The 25,383-nt window shown below is 48.6% G+C and overlaps 1 protein-coding gene across 3 annotated transcripts in view; it reads left to right on the top strand.

The window, feature by feature from the left end:
- LOC129819728 (poliovirus receptor-like) overlaps positions 1-25,383 on the top strand; it is a 77,774-nt gene that overhangs the window by 7,873 nt on the left and 44,518 nt on the right. For all 3 annotated transcript variants that reach the window (XR_008754113.1, XM_055876267.1, XM_055876266.1), the window contains exons 2-6: positions 21,145-21,254; positions 21,558-21,801; positions 22,107-22,406; positions 22,878-22,995; positions 23,583-23,731. Coding sequence is in view for 2 of the 3 variants with exons in the window: in XM_055876267.1 (XP_055732242.1) it covers positions 21,145-21,254; positions 21,558-21,801; positions 22,107-22,406; positions 22,878-22,995; positions 23,583-23,731 (921 nt within the window). In the remaining variant the exon portion in view is untranslated. The remainder of the gene's footprint in view (positions 1-21,144; positions 21,255-21,557; positions 21,802-22,106; positions 22,407-22,877; positions 22,996-23,582; positions 23,732-25,383) is intronic.

The following is a 25,383-nucleotide window of genomic DNA, read 5'->3' as shown; positions in this document are numbered from 1 at the left end:
AACGGTTAAGGCGTTTAGTGTGTACCATTTCTCTGACAGAGAGTCGATGGCAGCGACCTTCAACAGGTTGGTTGTTTTCACCCTTTGTTATGCAACACATACCCAGAATTCTGCACTGGCGGTGGGTTAACACCGACCACAGCAAGCCAAGGTGACTGCATGCTATGTAAGGCATGGCAGTGACGCCGTCTTTGGCACGCCTGCTTCCAGACAGTGCATTATGACTCCGTATCCGTGCCCCTCTCCCCCCCCCCCCGCCAGCTTGTTTGTTGGGTGAATTCCTCCGTTCAGGTTTGTGTCTGTCTGTGACTCATGGATGATGCAGGCTGGACACTGCCTAAGGGAAGACATGGCAGGCCTCCCACCTCCATCAGTCGCTATCGCTCAGTCGGTGTGTGTCACATGGGGTGATGCTCATTACACCCCCTCTGGTGAGGTCACCGCTGGAGGTCATCTGCCTTTCTGGCAGAATTTGAAGAATTTCCAGATAAGCTTCGCAGCGAGGTTCACAAGTTCATTGGAATTGCCATTTTCTGTTTGTTAGTCTTTTGTGTGTGTGTGTGTGTGTGCACTAGTTTCTGTGCACAGTGAATATATTGTTTGTCTGGAAAGCACCGTAGCAAGGGTTTTGAATCCAATACAGGTTATCCTTACCACTTCGCTCACGCATTCCATTGCCTTATTTGGGCAGTGGAGCGAGACAGCACAATTACCGTGGGCCGCGGGGTTGTTTTAACATAATCGCTCTCTCAGCCTCTCTCTCAGCCTCTCTCTCAGCCTCTCTCTCAGCCTCTCTCTCAGCCTCTCTCTCAGCCTCTCTCTCAGCCTCTCTCTCAGCCTCTCTCTCAGCCTCTCTCTCAGCCTCTCTCTCAGCCTCTCTCTCAGCCTCTCTCTCAGCCTCTCTCTCAGCCTCTCTCTCAGCCTCTCTCTCAGCCTCTCTCTCCTCGCCGCTGTCTTTCTCCACTCTCGCATTTATGCTCGTCATCCCTCCCTTCCTCTTTTGTCTCTCTCTATCTCAAGATCTCTCTTGTGCTCAATCTTTTCTCGTTCACGTCTCCCACTCCTCTGTTCAAAGTGCGATCAGATAAGCAGTGCCAAGCGAAAGGTAATGGGGGACGGCGTTAACTTGTGCCTTTTCAGGCACGCGACAGATTCCTTGGCCCTGCACAAAGGTGACGAATAAATGTTTCATTGAATATTTTCCCAGGAATCTACCCTCCCGGCAGGCATAATGTGCCTCTATAGCAGGACTAGGTATATATTGATTGGTTTATTGTTGATATTCAGCAAGCGCCACACAGTTCCCTGAGTGTTGTCTGCTCAGTGCTGAGAAATACTGTCTGAAATGACCATGTCATAGAAAATAATTTCGTCCTCTTTTCCTGTAAAAGGCTTACCAGTGTGATTACTTGTGAAAGCTAAATTGGCTTTCTGCCCTCGGTCTTTCTCCAACTCCCATTCTGTCTCTCTCTCCCTCGCACATTAAAGCCAGTCCTCTAAGATTAATCCCCGGCACCCTCACTAGCTCTCTCTGTCTCTCTTTTATCTGTTCTCTCTTTCATATGCTCCCCCTGAAATCCCTCCATCTCTCGCTGACTCGGCGGCAGAGAGGGTCAGGCATGGTCATGTTTATTTTAGTGCTTATCTGTAACGGTGACCCTCAGACCGAGCCACCATATATTACGGTCTCTCGTCGCTTCCCACCACCCCCCTCTCTCTCTCTCCTCCTCTCACCACATCCAATCTTTCTCCCTTTGTGCTGCTCTGCCTCTCCAGCCACCATTTCCTTATCCCGCCCTGCTCTCTCTCTCTCTCATCTCTTCAAGCCATTCCTCTGCACACCCTGCGTCTAGGCGACTACACACAGCAGAGCGGTTTAGTTTGCCTGTCTCCCTTCCCTTTCCCCCTCTGCTCAATTTAATGTACCGTCTTGTCACGATAAATGTGCCCTCATTTTGCCAAACGATGTACATAATATTGTACTATCAAAGATAAGACGCCTCTCCCCCCTCGTATCACGTTCTCCAATTTCCCAGTTCTCTGTTATAGGAGCAGACAAAGATAATCTATCATTCTGACTGAGTTGTTGAACCCAGATATCATAGCACAAAAAGGCTGGAAGAAGTGCTTATTTTAACTCTCTTCCCCTGAGGACTGTCCTACCCCCCCCGTCGCCCCCCCCCCCCCGTCGCCCCCCCGCCCCACCATCCCTGATGTTCCAGCTGTCTCTCTCTACACTGTCCTCGCTGTTCCCTCTCAATGCTCTGTTTGTGTGTGTGTGTGTTCAGGGAGAGGGGGTTTACTGAGAAAAGGCACCCCAGAACGTCCAAAAATGAGTACAGTTAATATTGTTTGTTCATTCGCTGTTCTTGCCAGTCTGTGTTTGCTAGTCTAATTTTAATTTCCTCTTACAATTTAGCATTTGTTTTTAAACATGGATTTTCAATAGCGCGGGTCTTCTCAGCGCTGTGCCGCGTAGCTGGGACGACGTGCCTCCCCATTCCTAATGAATGAAGATGAGCAGAATATCATTTCTTATGCCGGAAAACATATGCCAGCTCAAACATTATCTCTGCGCCATAAATCAGATTAAATGTAGCACAGACTAATTGCAGTGTCGCTTTTGACGATTGATTAACACGGTGTGTCAGAGCTTCTCAGAACCCCTACTGCCTGACTCCGACTGCAGACTTTTAGTATGAGCAGGACGATGGGTATTGTACAGCACAGGGTGTGTCTGCACTAAGAGGACAGTAAAAGATGACCCGGCGGATCGAGACAGACCTGTCCTGCAGGCATGACTTTCTTCCTGGTGCCCTTTTGCTGTCCAGCCTTTGGAAGGAGCCAGACAGATTCCCTCTGGGTTGGAGCTTAATTGCCACCTAAACTGAGTGTCATGCCCCTATGATGTACAGATGGCTTTCCAGCCCACGAAGTCCTGCGCCGTGCCTGCGGGCCGACTCTGTGACAGGTCATCCGCTGTCCTATTCATCATGTAGTCCTAGTCTATCTGGGAAAATGGAGCCCTGGCTTCTCCAGACAGAAATAGACTTTGAATGTTCTCCCTCCCACCATTCTCGCTGTGACAGAGTATTGAGAGCGAGAGGGAGGCCCTTTGAAGCCTGTGCGTCTAACCTGTACGAGACAAGCTTTCCATAAGTCATTTGGATCAGTGTTCACGGTAACACTGTTCTGGGATCTGTTCTCACTGCCCAAACTGGCCCCTGGGATTCATTGATAAAAAAAAAAACTGGCTCCAGATCAACCTTTTGAGTGGCTCTTTTTCATATTTTATCCTGCCAAACAGCACTCCAGAGAGGAGCTTCCTGTTTTTTTGCCTCTCATGAATGGGGTTGAATAGATACTTTGCTAGGATTTTGTTCCCATTAGACCATCGCTGTTTGTATGTTGCCCAGCCTGTTGATGTGGGCATTAGACCTTTTTCTTCCATTATGGTGTGAAGGACAAGCTTCGCTCCAAAGAGATTCTGTTTCAAATGATAGTCCTTGTGGCAAAGAACATCTGTGTTCTATATCTAGAATCTACTGTAGCGACAGCCACTCAATCTGGACCTGGTTTAGAGAAACCATGTTTTGTAAAGCGGTACCGCCAATCGGCGAGGGAGAGAGCATCCACGGTACTTCACTCTCTCTTTTCATGAGGATAAATAACAGTCCTCAACGTCTTAAGAGCAACGTAGCACTAGTTCATTATCTCCGAAGGCCAGCGTAACTGGGGAGAAGTACATGTTATTCACGTGGGAGGGAAAAAAACATTATATTTAAGCCGCCCTGTTGATACATAGAGATAACCATTACCGATGAGAGATAATGATACTGGTGCGCCGTCAAAGTCGAGGCAGACTACGCAATCCAAAGGGAATTCCCAGACATGCGCAGTCGTCCAACAATTGCGTTGTATTATTTCTTTGCGTCTTGTAAAAGCCCCTGGGCTTTGTGACCTCTTCCACCCAACTGCTAATTATCTAATTATATACCCAGGATAAGAATTGCTACCAGATTAGAAGGTCTTTCCCAGCGACAGACAATGGAGGACGAACAGACCAAGCCCCCCCCGTGCTAAATCAAGATAGCGTTTATGGCTTAAAGTGATACTTCGGGATTTTGGCAAAGGCCCTTCATCTACGTCCCCAGAGTTGGATGAACTTGTGGATACCATTTCTATGTCTCTCTGTCCAGTATATGAACGTAGTTTTGCGAGCCAATGCTAACTAGCGTTAGCGCAATGACTGGCAGTCTACAGGTATCTATTAGCATGTACTGGACACCGACATAACAAATGGTATCCATGAGTTCATCTGACTCTGGGGAAGTAGATAAAGGGCCTCGTTGCCAAAATCCCAAAGTATCCCTTTAATGGAGCTACTGCGCTGACAGGATTGAGCTGTGGGGTCGAATCAGACCCCCATCCATGTGTAGTAAAGAGGAGACGGTGAAACCATACCAGATGGAGGTTAACGGAGGTCAGATAGGATAAGGTCACGGTGGCGGGGCGCCAGTATCTCCCTCGGACAGAAGACAGTGGATGGACGATGACAGGAGAAACCTGAGGTGAATGTGATGCCCGAGGACTCTGAGGGGGTTTGTGCCTTGGAGTTGTCGATGAAGAAACCGGATGAGTGAAGCAGCAATGTAAAAGAGACGTATATCCTTTTTTTTATCTCCCAGCTTTGCTATTTTCCGTCTCGCTGCACATTCTGCCTGTGGAGAGCATTGGTGCGTGCTGCCGAGGACCTCCCCTGAACTAAAAACCACCCCGTGGGCCCCCAAGGGCCTTTTTCCTTCCCTGGTTTCCCCTTTATTTGGGCCTCGCGTTGCAGCCGAGCTGTGTTTATGATTGCTTGGTGGGCATGGGCGCTGCGCGTGCCAGTATTTTTGGGAGCTGGAAGCGGGGGGAGTGAGAGGGGGGAGCTGAATCTTCTCCCCGGTGATTTCCCCCAACCCCCCTAGGCGCCACCCTGTTGGCTACAACCCAACTTTATTCTTTCCTAATTTCAGACGCAATGCTTTTAGCCCCCCCCCCCCATCACGTCCCCTCGGCGTGTGCTTACACTCGTTTGCAGCCCAAGAGTTTGTCAGCGATTCATTAATTCATCATCATCACCACAAGGCCCGGCGCTCAGGGGCCGAGGGACTGCTTTACCCTCTCCCTGTTCTCACACTCTTGTCTCCTGCTCTCTTCCAGAGACAGGCTAAAAGTGCTGCAGGGAGAGAGGAAGAGGGGAGAGAGATGGGGAAGAGAGGGCTGTGACGCCAGCCGCCATTAGAGCTATTGTATTCCCCGATTTTTAAACACACATTTAAATAGACACTGCCTTGGGAGGGAGCAGAAGAAAAAAGGAGGGGGACGGTGCCTGCACGTCATGCCCACAGGAACCGGCATAGATTATTAATGCACTGTGGAAATGTGGCCCTTCTGTACCCCCGTCTCCATGTCGAAACGCTCCCCTTCCGCTTTCTCTCTCCCCCACTTCCCCTGTTCTTTCTCTCTATCTACCTCCCCTCTCAGGCCACCTCTCCACTTCCCTTGATTCAGTTCACCTCTTCAACCCAGCCCTCCATCGCTAATATTTCCATTTTTGTCTCCCTCTTTAGTGCTCCCTGGCAGAGACTGCCTGATTTATTTTCCTGTTTCAAACCATCCCCCTCTTTAGCAGACATGCTCTCAATCTCTCTCTCTTTTTCTCTGTCTGTCCACTGTCTTTCCTTGTCCAATCTCTGCAAATTGGTTAGACTGGTGCAGTACATTCAGGTTGAAGTGCCCTACTTTCCCACTCCGCCACCCCTCCCTATGTTTATTTATTCAGATATGAAGGGAAGGAGAGCAAATGAGAGTAAGGGAGGGAGGTAGGAAAGGTGGGGGTGTCAAGGGAGGGGAGCCAGGGAAACGCAATGAGCTCTCCCTCCGAGCAACCAACATGAAAGTGAGCATTTCTGGCATTCCGTTCTCCGTTAGTGTGGTCAGCCTCCAGATAGAAGGGGTTAAAGATGACCGATCTCCAATCTAAAGCCAACGGAATTCAACAGTTTCTCAATGAGTGAAGCTTCAGTGAGTAGAGCTCGGCGGAGGCGGTGTACGTTTTGCATTTGGTAGTAGTGAACGAGAGATCCCAATCGCCATCGGACTATGAATGGGACCAGTCACACTACCCAGGGCCACCGTCTCGGCGGTAGTATAGTATCGCTCAGTGGACACTTTCCTTCCTTCCAGAACAAATGTGGGCTAATGTGTCATCGTATCGCTGGGAATCTCCAGTGACACCTCTGCCATTGACCCCGACAGACACACTCGCACACAGACTGCCCCTCTCGATCTTTGTCACTCCCGTAGTCTGCCAGATAAGCTGTGCCGCGGCGCAGCCTCCCATCGGCTAAGGCAGCGGATGCTGGAGAGGGTCCAGGCCCTGGCACTGTTGGAATAAGCAATGTGACGGCTCCATTAGCCGTGATGGCTACAGGACTTCATTAGGCAGTACCTACACTCTGGGGACACTGTAGGGGGGGAACCGCACCGGATTGAACAGGACAGGCTGACGCTGACGAGCACCTAATTAGCGATCACACCGGGAGCCCGAGCGGAGGCTTTTGTTTCGCCACTGCAGGAAGAGGTGTCCATAACGGGCTGACCCGGAATCCGAACTAAGGCGCTGGTCATACTGTGTTGTAGGTTTGGATCAGATGATGCTCGGCTGACCTCGGGAAAACTGTGCTCTAGAGGAAACAGTTGCGCAATCTGCCGCCGCTCATCCACTGGGATAATGACCCAGGTGTTGATGAATAGGGAGATGGAGAAAGCGAGAGATCTGACAGGAAGAAATCAGAGGAGAGGAAATCGAGAAAGAAGAGGTGGAGGGAACCCGCGTGAAGAGCCAGAATGGGGTGAATGCTAACGGCAGGAAAGCGAGACACTGCCGCAGCAGACAAAAGAGAGTAGTTAGAGAAGGTAGAGATAATGGAGGAGATGATCTGTCACTGAGACTGAGTGCAGAAGGCAGAGAGGGGTGGGGTTGCCTCATTATAAGTAATGGAATCGAGAAACGAGGAAGGGGGCTGGGGGGGGGGGGGGGGTGCTAAGCTGACAGGGAAGGTGTCTACTGTTCTCCGTAATGAGCTGAAGTGATGAAGGTCTGTGCTTCGTGAGCGCACACCAGAGAGGGAAGAAACTGGGGTGATGATGATTAGGGAGGCCTGGCGTGGGAGATTCCCGCAGAAGCCTGTGGGGAGAGTCGGAGGCTGTCTCACATCGTCTGAACTCTGCGTCAGTCAATCTGCACAAATCTACTGATCTGACGCTGAACGGATGGACTCGAACACACCCGGTGAATCGACATCAGTAAATCCAAATGATGTGAGGATTCTTGCACAGCTCTCATTGGTTAGAATTGTATTGAACTGTTTCTGTGCATAGCTAGCCATCTATCTAGCTGACAGTGAAATGGATCGACTCGACACTGTGCATTTCTATCCGTGAGTCAGGTGATGCAAGGGCTCTGTCCAGCTGCCCTCACGAGACAAATTCAATTAGGGTAGAGCAAATGGACAGTGAGGAAATGCCCATTGTTGTTCTTGCCGAGGTGGGTAGACTGACTGCTCGTGCCGAGGTGGGTAGACTGACTGCTCGTGCCGAGGTGGGTAGACTGACTGCTCGTGCCGAGGTGGGTAGACTGACTGCTCGTGCCGAGGTGGGTAGACTGACTGCTCGTGCCGAGGTGGGTGGACTGACTGCTCGTGCCGAGGTGGGTAGACTGACTGCTCGTGCCGAGGTGGGTAGACCTCTGGAAGTGGGCTACTAAATAAACCTCCCCACCAGATAAAATCAGAACATAACAAAACCCCATTTTTTTGCATCATGGCCATTTCCTCTGGTGAAGACCTCACGCGGCGTGGAGCCATTTGCTCAACTCTCAGACCTTGGACAGGCTAGTATGTCAGAACACACAGAAAATAGGCCAGCCCGGTTTGCTGCTCAGTTTGTTTTAGCTCGCTTGTTTTTGTGCCCTAGTTGTCTTTTATGTATGTGAGAAATCAGTCCCACGGTCATAGTGGTGAACGTACTGCTACATAAAAATGGGTCAAGTGCCATTGACTCTGTAAGCTGATACCTACACAGGGCACATTTACCCAAAGAGGTGGGTGACTGTGGAGAGCACCTCTTCACTGGTATTTTTATATTAGGATGTTAAAATCAGACACAGTAAAGTCCATGGTAGATCACAGTGAAGGTGTACACTCACCAGACAGTTTATTAGGTACACCATCTAGTACTGGGTCGGGCCCACCTTTGCCTCCAGAATAGCCTGAGTTCTTCGGGGCGTGGATTCTAAAAGTCGAAAATGTTCCACTGGGATGTTGGACCATGCCGACACGATGGCATCACGCAGTTGCTGCAGATTGGACGGCGGTGCGCCACATCCACCTGCGTCTACCGTTGACACCAGGCAGGATGGGTCCATGGACTCATGCTGCTTACGCCAAATCCTGACTCTGCCATCAGAATGACTGAGCTGGAACCGGGATTCGTCGGACCAGCTGATGTTTTTCCACTCCTTAATGGTCCAGTGTTGGTGATGACGTGCCCACTGGAGCCGCTGCTTCTCGTTTTTAGCTGATATGAGTGGAACCCAGTGTGGTCGTCTGCTGCAGTAGCCCATCTGTGACAAGGATCGAGTTGTGCATTCTGGGATGCCGTTCTGCACACCACTGTGTTGCTGTACCGTTATTTGTCAGTTTGTGGCCTGTTAGCTTGCACGATTCTTGCCATTCTCCTTTGACCTCTCTCATCAACAAGCTGTTTTCGTCCACAGGACTGCCGCTGACTGTATGTTTTTTGTTAGTCGCACCATCTTCGGTAAACCCTAGACACTGTCGTGAGTGCAAAGCCCATGAGGGCAGCCGTTTCTGAGATACTGGATCCGTTGCGCCTGGCATCGATGATCATTCCATGCTCCGTCACTTAGGTCACTGGTTTTGCCCATTCTAACGGTCAATCGAACAGTAACTGAATGCCTTGATGCCTGTCTTCCTGCTTTATACAGAGCATTCGGAAAGTATTCAGACCCCTTGATTTTTTCCCCCACATTTTGTTACGTTACAGCCTTATTCCAAAATGGATTACATAAAACAAAATCTTCATCAATCTACACACAATAAACCATAAAGACAAACCAAAAACTATTTTTAGAAATGTTTGCAAATGTGTTTAAAATAAAAAAACAACTTATGTAAATAAGGTTTCAGACCCTTCGCTATGAGATTTGAAATTGAGCTCAGGTGAATCCTGTGAAGCAAGGTGTCAGCATCATGCTGGGGGGTTGTTTTTCAGTGGCAGGGACTGTGAGACTTGTCAGGATCGAGAGAAAGATGAACAGAGCAAAGTACAGAGAGATCCTTGATGAAAACCTGCTCCAGAGCGCTCAGGGGTGAAGGTTTTACCTTCCAACAGGACAACGACCCTAAGTACACAGCCAAGACAATGCAGGAGTGGCTTCGGGACAAGTCTCTGAATGTCCTTGAGTGGCCTAGCCGGAGTCGAACATCTCTGGAGAGACCTGAAAATAGCAGTGCAGTGACACTCTCCAGCCGACCTGACCGAGCTTGAGAGGATCTGCAGAGAAGAGTGGGAGAAACTCCCCAAGTAAAGGTGTGCCAAGCTTGTAGCGTCATAACCAAGGTAATCGCTGCCAAAGGTGCTTCAAGAAAGTACTGAGTAAAGGGTCTGAATACATGTAAATTAGATTTTTCAGTTCTTTCTTTTTAATACATTTGCAAAAATGTATAAAAACCTCTTTGCTTTTTCATTATGGGGTATTGTGTGTAGATTGAAGGGGGAAAAAACGATTTAATCCATTTTAGAACAAGGCTGTAACAAGAAAATGTGGGAAAAGTCAAGGGGTCTGAATACTTTCCGAATGCACTGTATAGCAAGCCACAGCCATATGTCTCACTGTCTGGAGGAGCGATCCATTTCCGTGAACTGGGGGGTGTACCTAATGAACTGTCATGTGAGTGTACCATGTCAATCAATCAGTCAATGTATTTGTAAAGGCCTTTTTACATCAGCAGATGTCACAAAGAGCTATACAGAAACGCAGCCCTAAAACCCCAAAACAGCAAGCAATGCAGGTGTAGAACCTTCTAGTTCTGTTTGTGCGAGCGCCTGTCACTTTTATGATCTCTTTGCTGGCCTTATCCGTGCTGTGACAGAGGCTTGTAAAGGTGTTAAAAGAAATTCAGATAGATGGATATTCTACAGACTTGGCGTGGTATTTTCTGTTTGTCTTTGAGGGGAGACTGATGTGGTGTAGAGAGAGGGGAAACATGAAAGCGAGTGACTGAGAGGAAGGACAGCCGGTGAATGACAGATGCAGTGGGTGGGAGTGTGTAGAGGAGGAGTGAAGAGTCTCTTGAAGACAGGCTTAGAAAGTGATAAGGTTTCCTGGGGAGAAGCCTGTTTTGAAATTTGAATGCTCTTGAAGAAGCGTACCTACCTGCCCTCTATTGAAACGTATGGTCTTGCACTTTCGGAGTCGTTCTTCGCCATCCGTACACTATAGTTTCACTGGTCGGCATATCGACACTTGACAACTGCCATACCTCAGATTCTGTACTCGCTCCTGATCATCTGTATGTAACATATGCCAGTGAACGTGTATTTTCTTGATTGCTGTCATGGATGGAATAACAGCTTTACAAGTATGTTAAATTACTATGCAATTATCTGTCCTTGTACAGGCCTACAGGACTATGGTCTGTTCCAACTCTACCCCCCAAACCCCCTTATCTCTCCCTATCCTTCCCCCTTTCCTGCCCCTCCCTATCCCCGGTCCACTCTTGGCAGTCTGTCTGCTCTGTGATGAGCGGGGCTGTCACCAGATGTGTCTGAGAAAGAACAGATGTTGCTCAGCTTCACAGCTGCTTCGTTTCGTCCACAGTGACTCCATCACATCTCCTTGACGACCAATAGCCCAGCATGCGTTCCTGGAAATCACGAGCTGGGTTGGGATCGAATTTCAGTCTGTTTACGACTTATTTACGGTTGGCTTGAGTGAGTCGTGAAAATATTGATATTGTTACCGAGAGAGCGGGAGAGAGGGGAGGGATTTGGACAGTTTCTCGTCCAGACTAATCTCAGCCAAGGACATTTTGATATGTTTTGATTGAAGGGCACTGGTACAATATTGTGTGTGTGTGTGTGTGATAGTTTTAGGATTACTAACCAGATGGAACTGCGAGGAAAGTTAAGACATTTGATGTGGCCAGAGAGTCTCCAGAAACCAAAACTGAATTTATAGAATCGGACAAGGTTGACGGCCCACCTCATTTCGGTGCAAAGTGTGAGCAGCTAGACTGTGACATTCAGGGACCTTGACCTTGTGACCTTGCCAATCATATCTTTCCTTTATTCAAGAAGAGGTGACTGGAACTTTATGACCGGCCTATCACATGTCAGTTTTATCAGGGTAGAGGTGAAAAGGGTGCTAGACTTAAAGAGTATCTTTTAGCCCTAGGACCTGCTGTTATTTAATTAGATTTCTCCTGTTATGTTTCCTCCTCACCCATCTGACAGATTGTGCCTGTGATCCTGGAAATCCAGGGATCAGAGCAGAGTCAGATATGTATGTAATCAACGGGAGAGAGCAGCCCGGCCCCAGCCTAGAAGCCAGAGATGAGAGATTTGGGTATTTTTTAATCGGTGTGAATCCCTCAATAGGGTGATTAAAAAAAAATGTTTTGAAGCGGCAAGACCCCTAATTTGAGGACTGAAGTCACAAAGCCGGCATGATTTCACCACCTGTGTGTTTGTGAGAACTCCTGACACACAGCCGAGATACCAGGTTGTCTCTAATGCAGCTCCAATCCTGAACCGCTGTGTTGCCCTTACGGCAACGTCCTTGACGGGGTTATAAATATCTAACGTCCACAAATCTATACCTTTGGCATGTTGATGAAAACACTGTGCACGCATGTTAGGTTTGCTGAGTTGACAGCAATGGTGTGCACAGGGCTTCCCGAGTGTCGCAGCGGTCTAAGGCACTGCATAGCAATGCTAGAGACGTCACTACAGACCCGGGTTCGATCCCGGGCTGTGTCGCAGCCGGCTGCGACTGGGAGACCCACGAGGCGGCGCACAATTGATCCAACTTCATCCGGGTTAGGGGAGGGTTTGGTTGGCTGGGGGTGTCCTTGTCAACTCGCGCTCCAGCAACTCCTTGTGGCGAGCCGGGCGCCTGCGCGCTGACTTCGGTCGCCAGCTGGACGGTGTTTCCTCCGACACATTGGTGCGGCTGGCATCCGGGTTAAGCGAGCAGTGTGTCAAGAAGCAGTGCAGCTTGGCGGGGTCGACGCATGGCTCTCGAACTTCGCCTCTCCCGTTGCAGCGATGGGAGAAGACTATAACTACCAATTTGGATATCACGAAATTGGGGTGAAAAAGGGGTTAAAAGTACAAAACGGAGATGGTGTGCACAGTGCGACCTCTGACTGCTGTCTGGAGTTGAAACGGAGGCTGTTTCAATTGAATAGTGTACTCACTGCATGTTGCATCACATTCAGAGGCCTTACTATCTTAATGCATTAGTCTCCTGGTATTCAGCTAGCTAACTGATGGCATCATCTGGGGCTGTTTACATTGCTCACATTTCGTTATCCATTTCAAGCTAATCAGGTGAAGTATCTTCCTTAGGGCTAGCCCAGTGCCTGGGGCGAATCACCTGCTATTTGAATCATCATTGTTTCCGAGCCGTCGGGTCCCATGCAATGCTCTCTCTAAGCTACGTGTGTGGGCGGGCAGTTGCCCGAGACTGTTCTATTGCGCGCGGCTCAGCCCATACACAGACCTGTGTGGTATAACCAATCAGAGCTGCAGTAGGCCTATATGCAAATAGATCATTACCATATGTGGATCTGTGCCGTTTACTTTGAACTGGACTGTGTTTACAGCTGTGGTCGTGAGTCCAGATCAAATAGAATTAGCTGCATGAAGCCACGTGTGCACATTTTGTTCATATCCTTTACTAGTTAGTGAGTTATTAGCCCAGTTATAGATCATTTGTAGTCAGCAATAGGGGACCTCTTTGAAAAGCAAGTCAGGTAAAGAGGTTGGTTTTTTTTGTCTAAAAGGGGCAGCGTTGTATTTTGAGACCGGCTTGAATAAGCCAAGTAGCCAATAGACATAGGGCAGCATAATGTGTCTGATTCTATGTAATAATGGTATGGGAATAATAATGGATTTTATTTTGTAAAGTGGTTTCTTGCATCAAACAACACAACAAAATGTTCAGTCACCTCCTTGTCTGAAGGACAAGTGGATCAACAGGTTCATGTCAAGCCCTGCATGTTTTCTTTATTCAGTCTCATGGAATGTAGGCCCACATTGAACACCACACATTGGCTGCTACTGTAGGTTGAATGATAGAACAGCTGTTTCCATGTTAAAATGATATGGGATGCATTTTCTCCATTGTTTTTGGTGGTAGGCCGCTCAGGTAGGCCTACTTGGCCACTGTTACAACTGTAGTTCTGTTGCACAGAATACAGAATTCTCACAATGTTGAAGTTTGCACTCAGCAGACCTGAAATTTGCTCAGTGCGGGGGGGGGGGGGGGGGGGGGTCGAGGAAACATTGGTCCCACGTGTTAAAAAAAATAAAAATAAAATCAATTCCGCAATATCTGAGCTGTACTCAACCTGCTTACTTAAAAGATAAAGCAACTGATGTTTGCTAACCTCTGCGGTGCGGTCGCTCACTCGGGCAAGAGAATACACCTAACCCCATGTCTCCCAGTGGAGTACTACGGTCTACAAAGCCTACCAGATAATAAAGAGCGTTGTACAAAATCCATAACCAGGCAATTGAGAGGGTGAGTAAGCAACAACCCGCACTCTGTTAATCAACCTTTTCTTTAAAACTGTAACAATGAAATAAACCCAGTCTGAGCAGGACCAATTATTCCTCCAAGGACCTTCGTCAATGTATTTGCCTGAACCTTTCCCAGGATCTTTTCATCTGTGCTCAGGAGAGTGATTGGTCTATAATGGAAACTTGGATTAAGCTGCCTCTTCTCATTCTAGTGGATAAGTCTCTTGCCCTTAATGTAATTCTGCGTTTCCCCTCCTGGGTGTTTTTTCTTACCGTGATGATTGACTATAAATGTAGACACTGCTGCCTGTGGCTCGGTGACAGTAGTGTGCTCTTTAGAAACTCACCCTGTTCAGTGTTAGAACCCAACCCTCCCCTACCAGGTGCTGTTCCTCGCGCTCGCAGAGCTAGTTTTATTATACGAGTAACCCTTAGATTCAGGAATAAATATCATGCATGACGTTAATCCCTAGCCAAATGGGTCTTTGCTTCGCCACATGACGGATCTACACTGAGTGTGCACAACATTAGGAACACCTGCTCTTTCCATGACAGAATGACCACTGTGATTCCAGCTGAAAGATATGATCCCTTATTGATGTCACCTGTTAAATCCACTTCAGTCAGTGTAGATGAAGGGGAGTAGACGGGTTAAAGAAGGATTTTTAAGCCTTGAGACAATTGAGACATGAATGGTGTATGTGTGCCATTCAGAGGGTGAATGGGCAAGACAAAATATTTAAGTGGCTTTGAATGGGGTATGGTAATAGGTGCCAGGTCACCGGTTTGAGTGTGTCAAGAACTGCAACGCTGCTGGGTTTTTCACAGTTTCCGGTGTGTATCAAGAATGGTCCACCACCCAGAGGACATCCAGTCAACTTGACACAACTGTGGGAAGCGTTGGAGTCAACATGGGTCAGCATCCCTGTGGAATGCTTTCGACACCTTGTAGAGTCCAAGACCAGATAAATTGAGGCTGTTCTGAGGGCAAAGGGGGGGTGCAACTCCATGTTAGGAAGGTGTTCCTAATGTGTCGTACACTCAGTGTATGTTACACGACAGCCCGTAGAGACAAACTGTCATAGTAAATAATGTACAGCCCAAGCGGGATTCTGGGAAGTGTCGTTTTTGGATGGATTGTGGAACTTTAAGCCCATAGTCTAGGATTTCTGGCAAAAGAACTGAAGTGGGCGCCCTGTAATTGTGGCGGTGTGGCTTTTCTTTATGGCTTTGACATGCGGTAATGGGGGAGGCTGGGTTTACCCCACTACGGAAAAGAGGCATTGTCCAAATTGTCCACAAAGGACTTCCTTCCAATTTCTCCAGCTCCTACATATCTTTTCCCTTTCATATTTGTTCCAAGGAAGGTGTGACGTCTATTCTTTCAACAGACCTCCTCTATCAAAGATATTTACATGGGCGGGGGAGGGGGGGGGGTCTGGCTTGTAGTTGGCTGCTCTTAATAGGGACGATTGTTGACGTGCGTCAAAACAGCTTGTCAAAGTCACTGGGTTGCAACGGTGTGCACCTGGACTCCATTCGTCTTAAGTGCTGTTCTCCCGTCAGCTGACGTTCACTCTGCGCTGCCTGTTCCATTGAGTCATTAACTTCCAGTGCTGTGTGCCGACAGACAAGCGACCGACTCTAATGGCTCTCAAATGAATATTGCGGCCCTCGTGACAGAAGCAGTGGAGTCCATGGCAACAAGGCATCGACTAGGCTTCGAAACAATGGGGGGGGGAAACGCAGCGTACTCCCCGATCCAACTCCACCACCCTTTTCCTCATCTCATTCCTCCCACATCCTCTTCCTCTCTACCCCTGGTCAGGTGCAGTATAGATGTTGCTTGTCAATAATTTAATAAGCGGGAGAACTCGCTCTTAACCAGGCGGATGAATTATTAACTAGTCGGAATGCTGCGGGGCTGTGTTCGGGCTTTTGTGAAGAGGAATTATTAAATAATTGTATATAGAAGTATGAAGACGAGCATGTACATACTGTGGCAGGCACAGCCTCATTCATGCATGTTTTAGAAGCATGCGTCTGTAGCCAAATGAATAGCTTCTTTTATTTTCTGTATGTATAGATGGGCTGTGTGGATAACTGTGTTTGGGGGTATGTTAGCAGGTTTGTGAGTGCTGAGGCACACATACATTTATCATAGAAGGGCTGGGCAGTAGAGCTGTAGCCGTGGGGCTGGAGAGCCCTTCCACAGATGTGATGCATGGCTACAGAACCACTCTGGGTCCTATGGGAGGAGGGTTCACTCGGAGTGAATCACATTGTATGTTATGCAGATCTTGCAATCGCCAGTCCTCTATACACACACACACACACACCAGTTCTTGTTCCTTTCGTTTTACACAGATACACAATACATTTTATCTCTCTCTCTCACACACTCTTTTTAATGTTCTCACATTCTCTTTTTATATACAGTGCATTTGGAAAGTATTCAGACCCCTTGACATTTTGTTACGTTACAGCCTTATTCTAAAATGTATTAAATTGTCCCCCCCCCTCATCAATCTGCACACAATACCCCATAATGACAAAGCAAAAACAGGTTTTTAGAAATTCTTGAAAATGTATGAACAAAACAGAAATCACATTTACGTAAGTATTCAGACCCTTTACTCAGTATTTTGTTGAAGAACCTTTGGCAGCGATTACAGCCCCGAGTCTTATTGGTTATGACGCTACAAGCTTGGCACACCTGTATTTGTCGAGTTTCTCCCATTCTTCTCTGCAGATCATCTCAAGCTCTGTCAGGTTGGATGGGGAGCGTCGCTGCACAGCTATTTTCATGTCTCTCCAGAGATGTTCGATCGGGTTTAAGTCCGGGCTTTGGATGGGCCACTCAAGGACATTCAGAGACATGTCCTGAAGCCATTCCTGCGTTGTCTTGGCTGTGTGCCTTGGGTTGTTGTCCTGTTGGAAGGTGGACCTTTGCACCAGGCTGAGGTCCTGAACGCTCTGGAGCAGGTTTTCATCAAGGATCTCTCTGTACTTTGCTTTGTTCATCTTTCCCTCGATCCTACCTACCAGTCCCTGCTGCTGAAAAACATCCCCATGATACTGCCACCACCATGGTTCGCTGTAGGGATGGCGCCAGGTTTCCTCCAGACGTGACTCTTGGCATTCAGGCCAAAGAGTTCAATCTTGGTTTCATCAGACCAGATAATCTTGTTTCTCATGGTCTGAGAGTCCTTTAGATGCCTTTTGGCAAACTCCAAGCGGGCTGTCATGTGCCTTTTTTTACTGAGGAGTGTCTCCTGTCTGGCCACTCTACCATAAAAGCCTGATTGGTGGAGTGCTGCAGAGGTGGTTGTCTTTCTGGAAGGTTCTCCCACCTCCCCAGAGGAACTCTGGAGCTTGGTCAGTGACCATCGGGTTCTTGATCACCTCCCTGACCAAGGCCCTTCTCCCCCGATTGCTCAGTTTGGCCCGGCTGCCAGCTCTAGGAAGAATCTCGGTGGTTCCAAACTTCTTCCATTTAAGAATGATGGAGGACACTGTTCTTGGGTACCTTCAATACTGCAGACAGTTTTTGGTATCCTTCCCCAGATCTGTGCCTCGACACAATACTGTTTCGGAGCTCTACGAACAATTCTTTCGACCTCATGGCTTGGTTTTTGCTCTGACATGCACTGTCAGCTGTGGGACCTTGTATAGACAGGTGTGTGCCTTTCCAAGTCATGTCCAATCAATTGGATTTACCACAGGTGGACTCCAAGTTTTAGAAACATCTCAAGGATGATCAATGGAGACAGGATGCACCTGAGCTGAATTTTGTGTCTCATGGCAAAAGGGTCTGAATAAATATCGAAATAAAATATATATATATATTTTTAATGTTGAATACGTTTGCAAAAATGTCTAAACCTGTTTTCACTTTGTCGTTATGGGGTATTGTTTGTAGAATGATGATCCATTATCCATTTTAGGATAAGGCTGTAACGTAAGAAAATGTGGAAAAAGTCAAGGGGTCTGAATACTTTCCCAATGCACCGTAGCGTGTGCGCACACACTCCACATATTACCATCCTCCCTGTACAAAGTCAGCACAGAGGGGTAGGAGAACAGCACAAAGAGAGAGGGAAAAAAGTGAGTCGGAGACTACAAGCTTAAGAGAGAGTGAATGACGTGATAGGACATTGGCTGTAAAGAGAGCCGACTTGAGACCATGGGAGTGAAAAGTGGAAAGGAAGTAGATGGAGAGGCGCACTGACACGGAGCAAAATGGTAGAGATGAGAAAGATAGGGACAAAAGGATTGGGGAGTACAGAGAAGATGGAAGGGAGCACTACTTTGACCTTGAGATGAAGAGCGGGGGGAGAGGGGGCGAGGAAAAGAGTGCAGTGGAGAGCGAAAGAGCTAGCCGGCAGTCGGTGACAGCCAGAGTTGAGAGGATCAGTCTGCTTAGTGTCTGTCAGATCGACAGAAGAGTGAGGGGAAACAGCTGGAGGCACTCTGAGTGTGTGTGTGTGTCCTTTTGTGAGGTATGTGTGTTTGTGTCCATCTGTGTGTCTCTCTCTGTGTGCCATTTTGTGAGGTGTGTGTGTGTGTGTGTGTGTCTTTCTCTGCATGATGTGTGTTTACTGAGTTTGCTCTGCCTGTATTACAGTTTGCCTTATGTGTGTGTTTGTATAAGTGAGGGGGATGGGGAGAGTGAGAAGGGAAGGACAGAGGGAGAGAGAGGTATGACCCTAGCTGCCAGAGCCTAATCCTCTAGTATGGCCATTTGGCTGTGATCAGTGTACCTGCAGAGCTAATGGATTCAGATGTGGGAGGGAGGAGGGGGACGAATGGGCCGGCACACCGGAGGTCTGCTTTAATATGGCAGCGATGTCATCACTGCGCCAACGCTCATAGCAGGGGTCACATAAAGAGTGGCGGGTGGGAAAAGTGCCTTTGCTTTCGACTCATTTCGCGTTGGACACATTCTGGGCTGAAGTACACAGCAGCACTCGATTCTCTTTCCTGCTTTCTCTTTCTTCATCTATTTTGGTGTAAAAGAAAGAACTGAGTCCCCACATACAATTCTTCCAGCTCCCTCTGTAGTTTCTCTGTTCCTGTGCTGTGTTCCTGTCCTCCACCCTCCTCTCGTTCTGCCTCTGCGGGCCTTGGCTCTCTCTCCTTCTGTTTCCCCCTCTTTCTGTGTGTGTGTGTGTGTCTGTCTCTCTCTACCCTCCCCATCTTCCTCTCTCCTTCTCTCTCGCTTTCTTTCCCTCCCTCGTTCTCTCTCTTAATTTTGGCTGCCTCACAACTCGGCCAGCACCTGTACCTGTTCTTCTGTCTCCAATCCAGCCTGAAATGAGACGGTGCTTGTGCCCCCTCCCCCTCCCCCTCCCCCTCCCCTCCCCCTCCTATCCCGTTACTTGCCACTTTTACATCATTCAGGCAGAAATATCGGTAATTACACCTTTGCGCTTGACTAGCCGCTGCAGTGGATAGCAGCCGTTTTTACGTGCTGCGGACCAATCCTGCTTTGTTGGGAAGGACCCGGAAGTAAGCATTTCACTGTTAGTCTACACCTGTTGTTTACGAAGCGTGTGACGAGTAAAATTGGATTTGATTTTGCTAGTTCGGGAGTGTTTATCAAGGGTGCTCCACGTACAGGACCGATCCCACTTTTTAAACGACCCAGACTCCAGGTCATAAAGCTTCCTGTAACATTTATCCCATATCGACCGCTTTTTCTCTTCCCACATTCACTGTGGCCAAAACTGCTGTTGATGAAGTTGGGGGGGGGAAATCTAAAACACTGTACGTACGAGGTCAGCGTTTTGGCCAACCAGGCAGCAGGGGAAAAGTATATGCATTGAAATCTGTAATTGCCCCAGTGTGGTTAACGCCACTGATTTTATGGCTGAGGTGTTAATTATGTTCTCTCCCGTTCACTGCTGCTAACAAGCCGGAAGATGCAAATGACGTTGGCTCTGCGTGTGAGCCCTGTGACAATAGGCTATTGCTCACTCCCGTTTGCTTAGTGATGCTAATGATCCCTAATGATTCCTGACTAATGCAGGAATGATGAAGGAATCTTTTTGATTAAGAATGTCTACATGAAAGGAGTTGCCTTGATGAGTGTCACAGGACTATTATAGAATAAAAAAATGTTTTCCCATGCTATTATGGTTAATGTGCAGTACTGCCCAGTAAGAAACGGGCATAATTATGTGGGTTTTCCTCTGCTGTTCTCCAACATATGTCAATGTCAGCCCGTATTGAGCTGATGCACAGCTCTCCTTTGTGATACTGTCGAGCTGATTTCTCGACGGTGCGCTCACTCGGATCTAATACCTGTTTGCTGTTGATGCTGGAAGTCATTGTTTTTCAAAGGAACTCCTCCTTCAGTGCTTGCCAGCTCAAAGCTCACACTGAAGTGCTTTGAACGAAAGACGTAAGAGATCTTAATCTGTCGCCTTTTATTCATGTCAATTTAGCCTACAGTAGGCACGGGTTCAAGGCTGTGCTCCTCGGATCTTTCATGCACTGCGGAGCATGGATAAAGGCATACTCGACGAGATGACGTCGCAACAAACCGCACCGCAGATATTGAGATGAGAGAGATACAAGACTTTGCTCTCACACAGTCACACGGTGTGTCCGCGCATGCGCACGGGGGCGCTTCACGCTGCTACGGGACCAAAACGGCGGAGAAGTTGCGCCTCGCGCTTCAACGCTCTTAGTTGTTGCGGAAATTGACCAGCTTTGTGTTTACTTCCTGCATGCAGCGTCACCTCAATGTACCTTTTTAAGTTTCACAATAGTCATATCTCGTTTATCTAAAACGCTGGCATACAAGGAAATCAGTTTACTGGAAATCATAGACAGCCATTAACAAGATGTGAGGGGTGACTCGGAGCCTTCCATTTCGATACTTGTAAATAATAGGCTCCGTCTGTAGTGATAAGTGGTTCTTTCTCTTTCAGCATTATGGCCCGTTTGGTAGTTATACCTGCGCCCGAGAGAGCTTTACCCACTGAATAATGTCCTGAAACTAGATGGTCTATTTTGATCCCAGTGATTTTAATATGTGGTTTTGGGGAGGAGGGGTTGTGAGAACGGCTGATTGCTGCTTTTGACAGCCCCGGCCCCATTGTCTCCCTGCGGGGGAGAATTCTGGTTCAATGGCAGAGCACTTCTCAATCACTACACTCAGCATTAGTATGAGTCGTAGGGATTATAGAGGGGGTTCTGTACGCATGAGCCACAGGCAGAAACTGAGAGGCTGATATGTGTTTCTCTCTCCATCCACAGCTGCTTCGTGTCAGCGGGTGAGGGTGGATCCAGAGGTGGAGGCGTACCCCACCGAGTCGGTCGACCTGCGCTGTCAGTTTGTCGATGAAGGAAACACCAAGCTCACACAGGTAGCCAGATAACACACGATGAGAGAGCCTGCTGTGCATGTCGGCCTTGACGCAGGGAACGATAAATATTGCCCTCTGATTTCTTTGAAAAGGAAGGACAGTACTGTAAAGATGTTCTCTAGAGTTTTAATGCAGCAACCGTTGTGGTTGAACGTTGCTGCATTGAAATTCTGCCAGTGTGGGTGTTCTTTATGCTATTTCATGAAATTGACTGAACATGTGCATAGACTGTATGTGCATAGACTGTATGTGCATAGACTGCCATCCTGCAACCCTCTAATTCCTTGTCATTCTTGGACGCAGGTGTCGTGGATATGGGAGCCCACGGAAGGCCAGAGGGACAACATTGCCGTCTTTCACCCCATATACGGCGAGAGTTTCCCCGACTCGCCCTTCAACGGGCGTGTCCGCTTCATCCAAGGCACCTTGACAAACCCCTCCATTACCATCACCAGCCTCAAGATGGCCGACGCCGGGCGTTACACCTGCGAGTACGCCACTTACCCCAGCGGCAATGAGCAAGGCACCACCAATCTGGTCATACTTGGTGAGCAGCTGGTGTTTTTGTTTTCTTTCAGTCTGCGCCCTAATTGCTCTCGGCGAAGAGAGGGCTCCGGTGCTATGACTAATAGTGTCCTCAAATGAATGCGGTGTCACGAAAAGCATCACTTCCAATGTGCCCACCTTGTTAAGCCTCCACATCGATCGCCTCCCTTTTCACCCTCGCCAGCTGAATCTCTGCTGCCTTTCTCTTGCACTGTTGTCTTTTCTTAGACTCTAGGAGGGACCACACTTCCTGTATATGCACAACAACAAACTCACTCATGCATTCACTTACCGTCTCTCTTTCAGCGAAACCCAAGAATTCTGCATCTCCCGTTATCGTCCAGGCCAGCACAAGCGGCAAACCAGTGGTCGTGGCCCAGTGTGAGGCGGCCGACGGCAAGCCAGCAGCCACCATCAAGTGGATGGGAGAAGTCGGTGGCACCGATAACACCACCTCCAAAAAAGGTCTGGACGGCACGGTGACGGTGAGGAGCGTGTACCTACTGGTGCCCACGCCCGAGGACAACGGCAAGGAGGTCACCTGCATGATCAGCCAGCGCACTCAGGACAAGCCGCAGACCTTCCCCATGAAGCTGTCCGTCGAGTGTAAGTGTTTCGAACCCAGACCACAAGATTGTTAACCCTCTGAACCGAAGCCTAGGCATTACTCAAATAACAAATGTTTGAATAACTGTCTTACTCAACAAAGTGGGAGGGAAAAAGCCCAGAATATTTGCATTAGGTCTCAGATCTCAGACAAGGTTGGGTTACTCATCGCACAAGCCTGGTTCACACCTCCGTTTCCGAAGCATTTTGGGACTTCCCTGTGTTTGTTTTTACCTGGCGTGAGTCATCGGTCCCTAGTCATATCTCTGCAATCCTCCGGCGGTAGTTTTCAGTTTCAGTGATGCTTTATAGGTCAACTCTCGCTGTGAAAACCTCTCCGTTGAAGCTTCTCCCGCTCCTGCACCCCAGTAGGCAATCAGTGTTCACTTGGTCGCTCCAATTCACAGTAACACCTCTCTCTACTCTCTCCTTCTCTCTACTCTCTCTGTTCCTTTCCCCCTTCTTTCTCAGATCCCCCGACTGTGTCCATAGTGGGCTATGATAACAACTGGTACATTGGCCGGACCGACGCTGTCCTGACCTGCCAGGCCACTGGCAACCCTGTCCCCACCAACGTCACTTGGACAGCGTGAGTTAATCTTCCCGTAGCTGGCCCCTGTTCTTTGGAGTACCCGCCCCCCCCAATTGCAGTCCCAGGCTTTTAGATTGGAGTATCCATGACTGTCCCAGACTTTAGGAGTATCCCTACCCGTTTTGGTCTTAATTTACCCTGAGATGGGAGAACGACTTTAGACAGCGTCTCCCCGATCTATCCCAGACAACAGAAGGAGTCAGTCATCCAAAAACAATCAATTAGCAATTCCAATCTGATCTGCTAGAGCACCAATATTGCCCGTCCTCTGGGTCCCAGCAGCTTGCCTTCATCTCTTAATGGGGGACACAAGTATCTCTGCATTGGTTATACGGGAAAGAAAAACATATTTAATTTGTTTTTCTCTTGTTGATTATCCACATGGTCTTAATTTCGTCTGGCGGTGATAGACAGGCGGCGGTTAGACTGTTACAGCCTGCTCCTCCAGTTGAGGTCTTGAATATGGAACCAGATAGGAACTCGTCACCAGGCTGTGCTTCTTCCAAGTCGTTTATCTCTGTCCTCCCTCCTTCTCTCACCCCTGCTCCCCCTCTCTCCCCCACCCCACACACACACACACACAGCATGTCCGGTCGGATGCCTGACACGGTACAGATCGCCGACAACAAGCTGATCGTGCGGAAGGTGGACGAGGCAGTGAACACCACTTTTGTCTGCGAGGTGAAGAACCGGCTGGGAGTGAGCAAGCACCAGGTCACCACGGCGGTCATCGGTGAGTCAAGCCCACTGAGCACGTGACAACCGCCTGCGTACTCTTACTTAGTCTTATGTACACACACTGATGCACACGTTCCAGCTCACGAGCGAACACAGGTGCAGACATTTTGTGGACACACACACACACACACACACACACACACACACAGGGATCAGAGCTATACAGTGGTCTTTTCCATCCTCTACACTGTCAGAGAGACCAACGTCCTCTCACAGCTAACTCTGTCGTCTGCTGGGCAGGTAAAAGGGGGTGAAGGTTTGGCTTTTAGGGGTTCTTGGAAGGGTTCTTCTATTCATGCGGGAAACCAGTTGGTGTGAGCCAGTTTGCCGGGTTTTCTTTTCTCCCCACTAACATCCTTAGTGTAGGTCTGGATTCCCCCCCCCCCCCCCCCCCCCCCTTCAAAATAAGAGTCCGCTCTTCCTCTGCATGCACTTTCAACAGATTTTTCCTGTATTCGGATATGCTGCGGTTTCTCCTCTCTTGCTTTCACACATTGATCCAATGAACACAAAACAGCCTTACATTGGCTAGCCTTGACTTGGGCGTCAGTTATGGTTTGCAAGATGTCCGTTATGCTTTGTTACGTTTGGATTCTGCCTGGTCAAAACGGGTGCTGCCTTTGGATCAGTGGAGCCAGTGCAGTTAGCACTTGTTCTCACCAAAGACAATGTGAAAGCTACATTTAGAATCCGGGGGAATCCTTTCAGAGATTTTGAATTGTCTCCCTTTGTTCTCAAAGGTGCTTTGTAGGCGCTGAAACATGTGGGAGGTGGGGAAGAAGTAAGCTCTGGCTAGCAGCGTTGCCTTGTGACCACTGTATTAGGGCTGGCTGGCACTCCCACCAGCATCACATCTTTGCAAGTACTTGAGAGAATCTGGTCCAACCTCCAGTTTCATCCCAAGCGATGGTGCCAGACATTTTTTTCTTCTTCTAAATGAAACCAATTGTAGTACAAACACAATCAGCTCCCTTAATTTTCACTCCTGAAACCATTTTAAAAGCCCTCTCTGTTCCCTTTAACTTCAGATGAAAACGCCAAGCTCTATTTGTCTGGGGTGTCTTTCGTAACACCCCTTTGATGTTGTGATTGTAACGAGGGTTGACGGAGGTGCCGAGCACAAAGTAGAAGATGAAGTTTGTCCTCTACGTTTTAAAGAGGAGTGCTCGGTCACGTGACCTACGCCCTCTGTGTAAAATACAGAACTGAGTCCTGCTGACAGGAGAGGAAAATGCGCCGCTCTCTCGCTCGACACTTGCTCAGCGGGCACGTGCCAGAGATGGCGTGTTAGTGTCGACAAGGTGCCAGCTGGATCTGTCCCCGTAGAGAGAGCGGCAGAGAGGGGAAAAATAATAACAGAAAATTCCATAGAACTCTTAGATGACTCCTGCTAGACTTTCAAAGGCCTGGCGGGGGTTCGCGACCCCTGGTCTCTAGTCCCCCCCCCCCCCCCCCCCCCCCCCCCCCCCTTTTGTGGGCTGTCCAGCTGGCTCTACATTTTCACTGTACACTGGAACACTTCTGAAGGGACCAGCGTGTACACACACACACACACACACACACACACACACACACACACACACACTACTTCCTCTACTGCCTCAGGCAAGCCATCCTCTGGACATACACACACTTTCCTCCACAGGG

This window comes from Salvelinus fontinalis, chromosome 22, assembly GCF_029448725.1.
Source record: "Salvelinus fontinalis isolate EN_2023a chromosome 22, ASM2944872v1, whole genome shotgun sequence".
In the NCBI taxonomy this organism is placed as follows: Eukaryota; Metazoa; Chordata; class Actinopteri; order Salmoniformes; family Salmonidae; genus Salvelinus; species Salvelinus fontinalis.
Note: the sequence above shows the minus strand (reverse complement) of the source record. Positions and strands in the feature narration are given on the sequence as shown.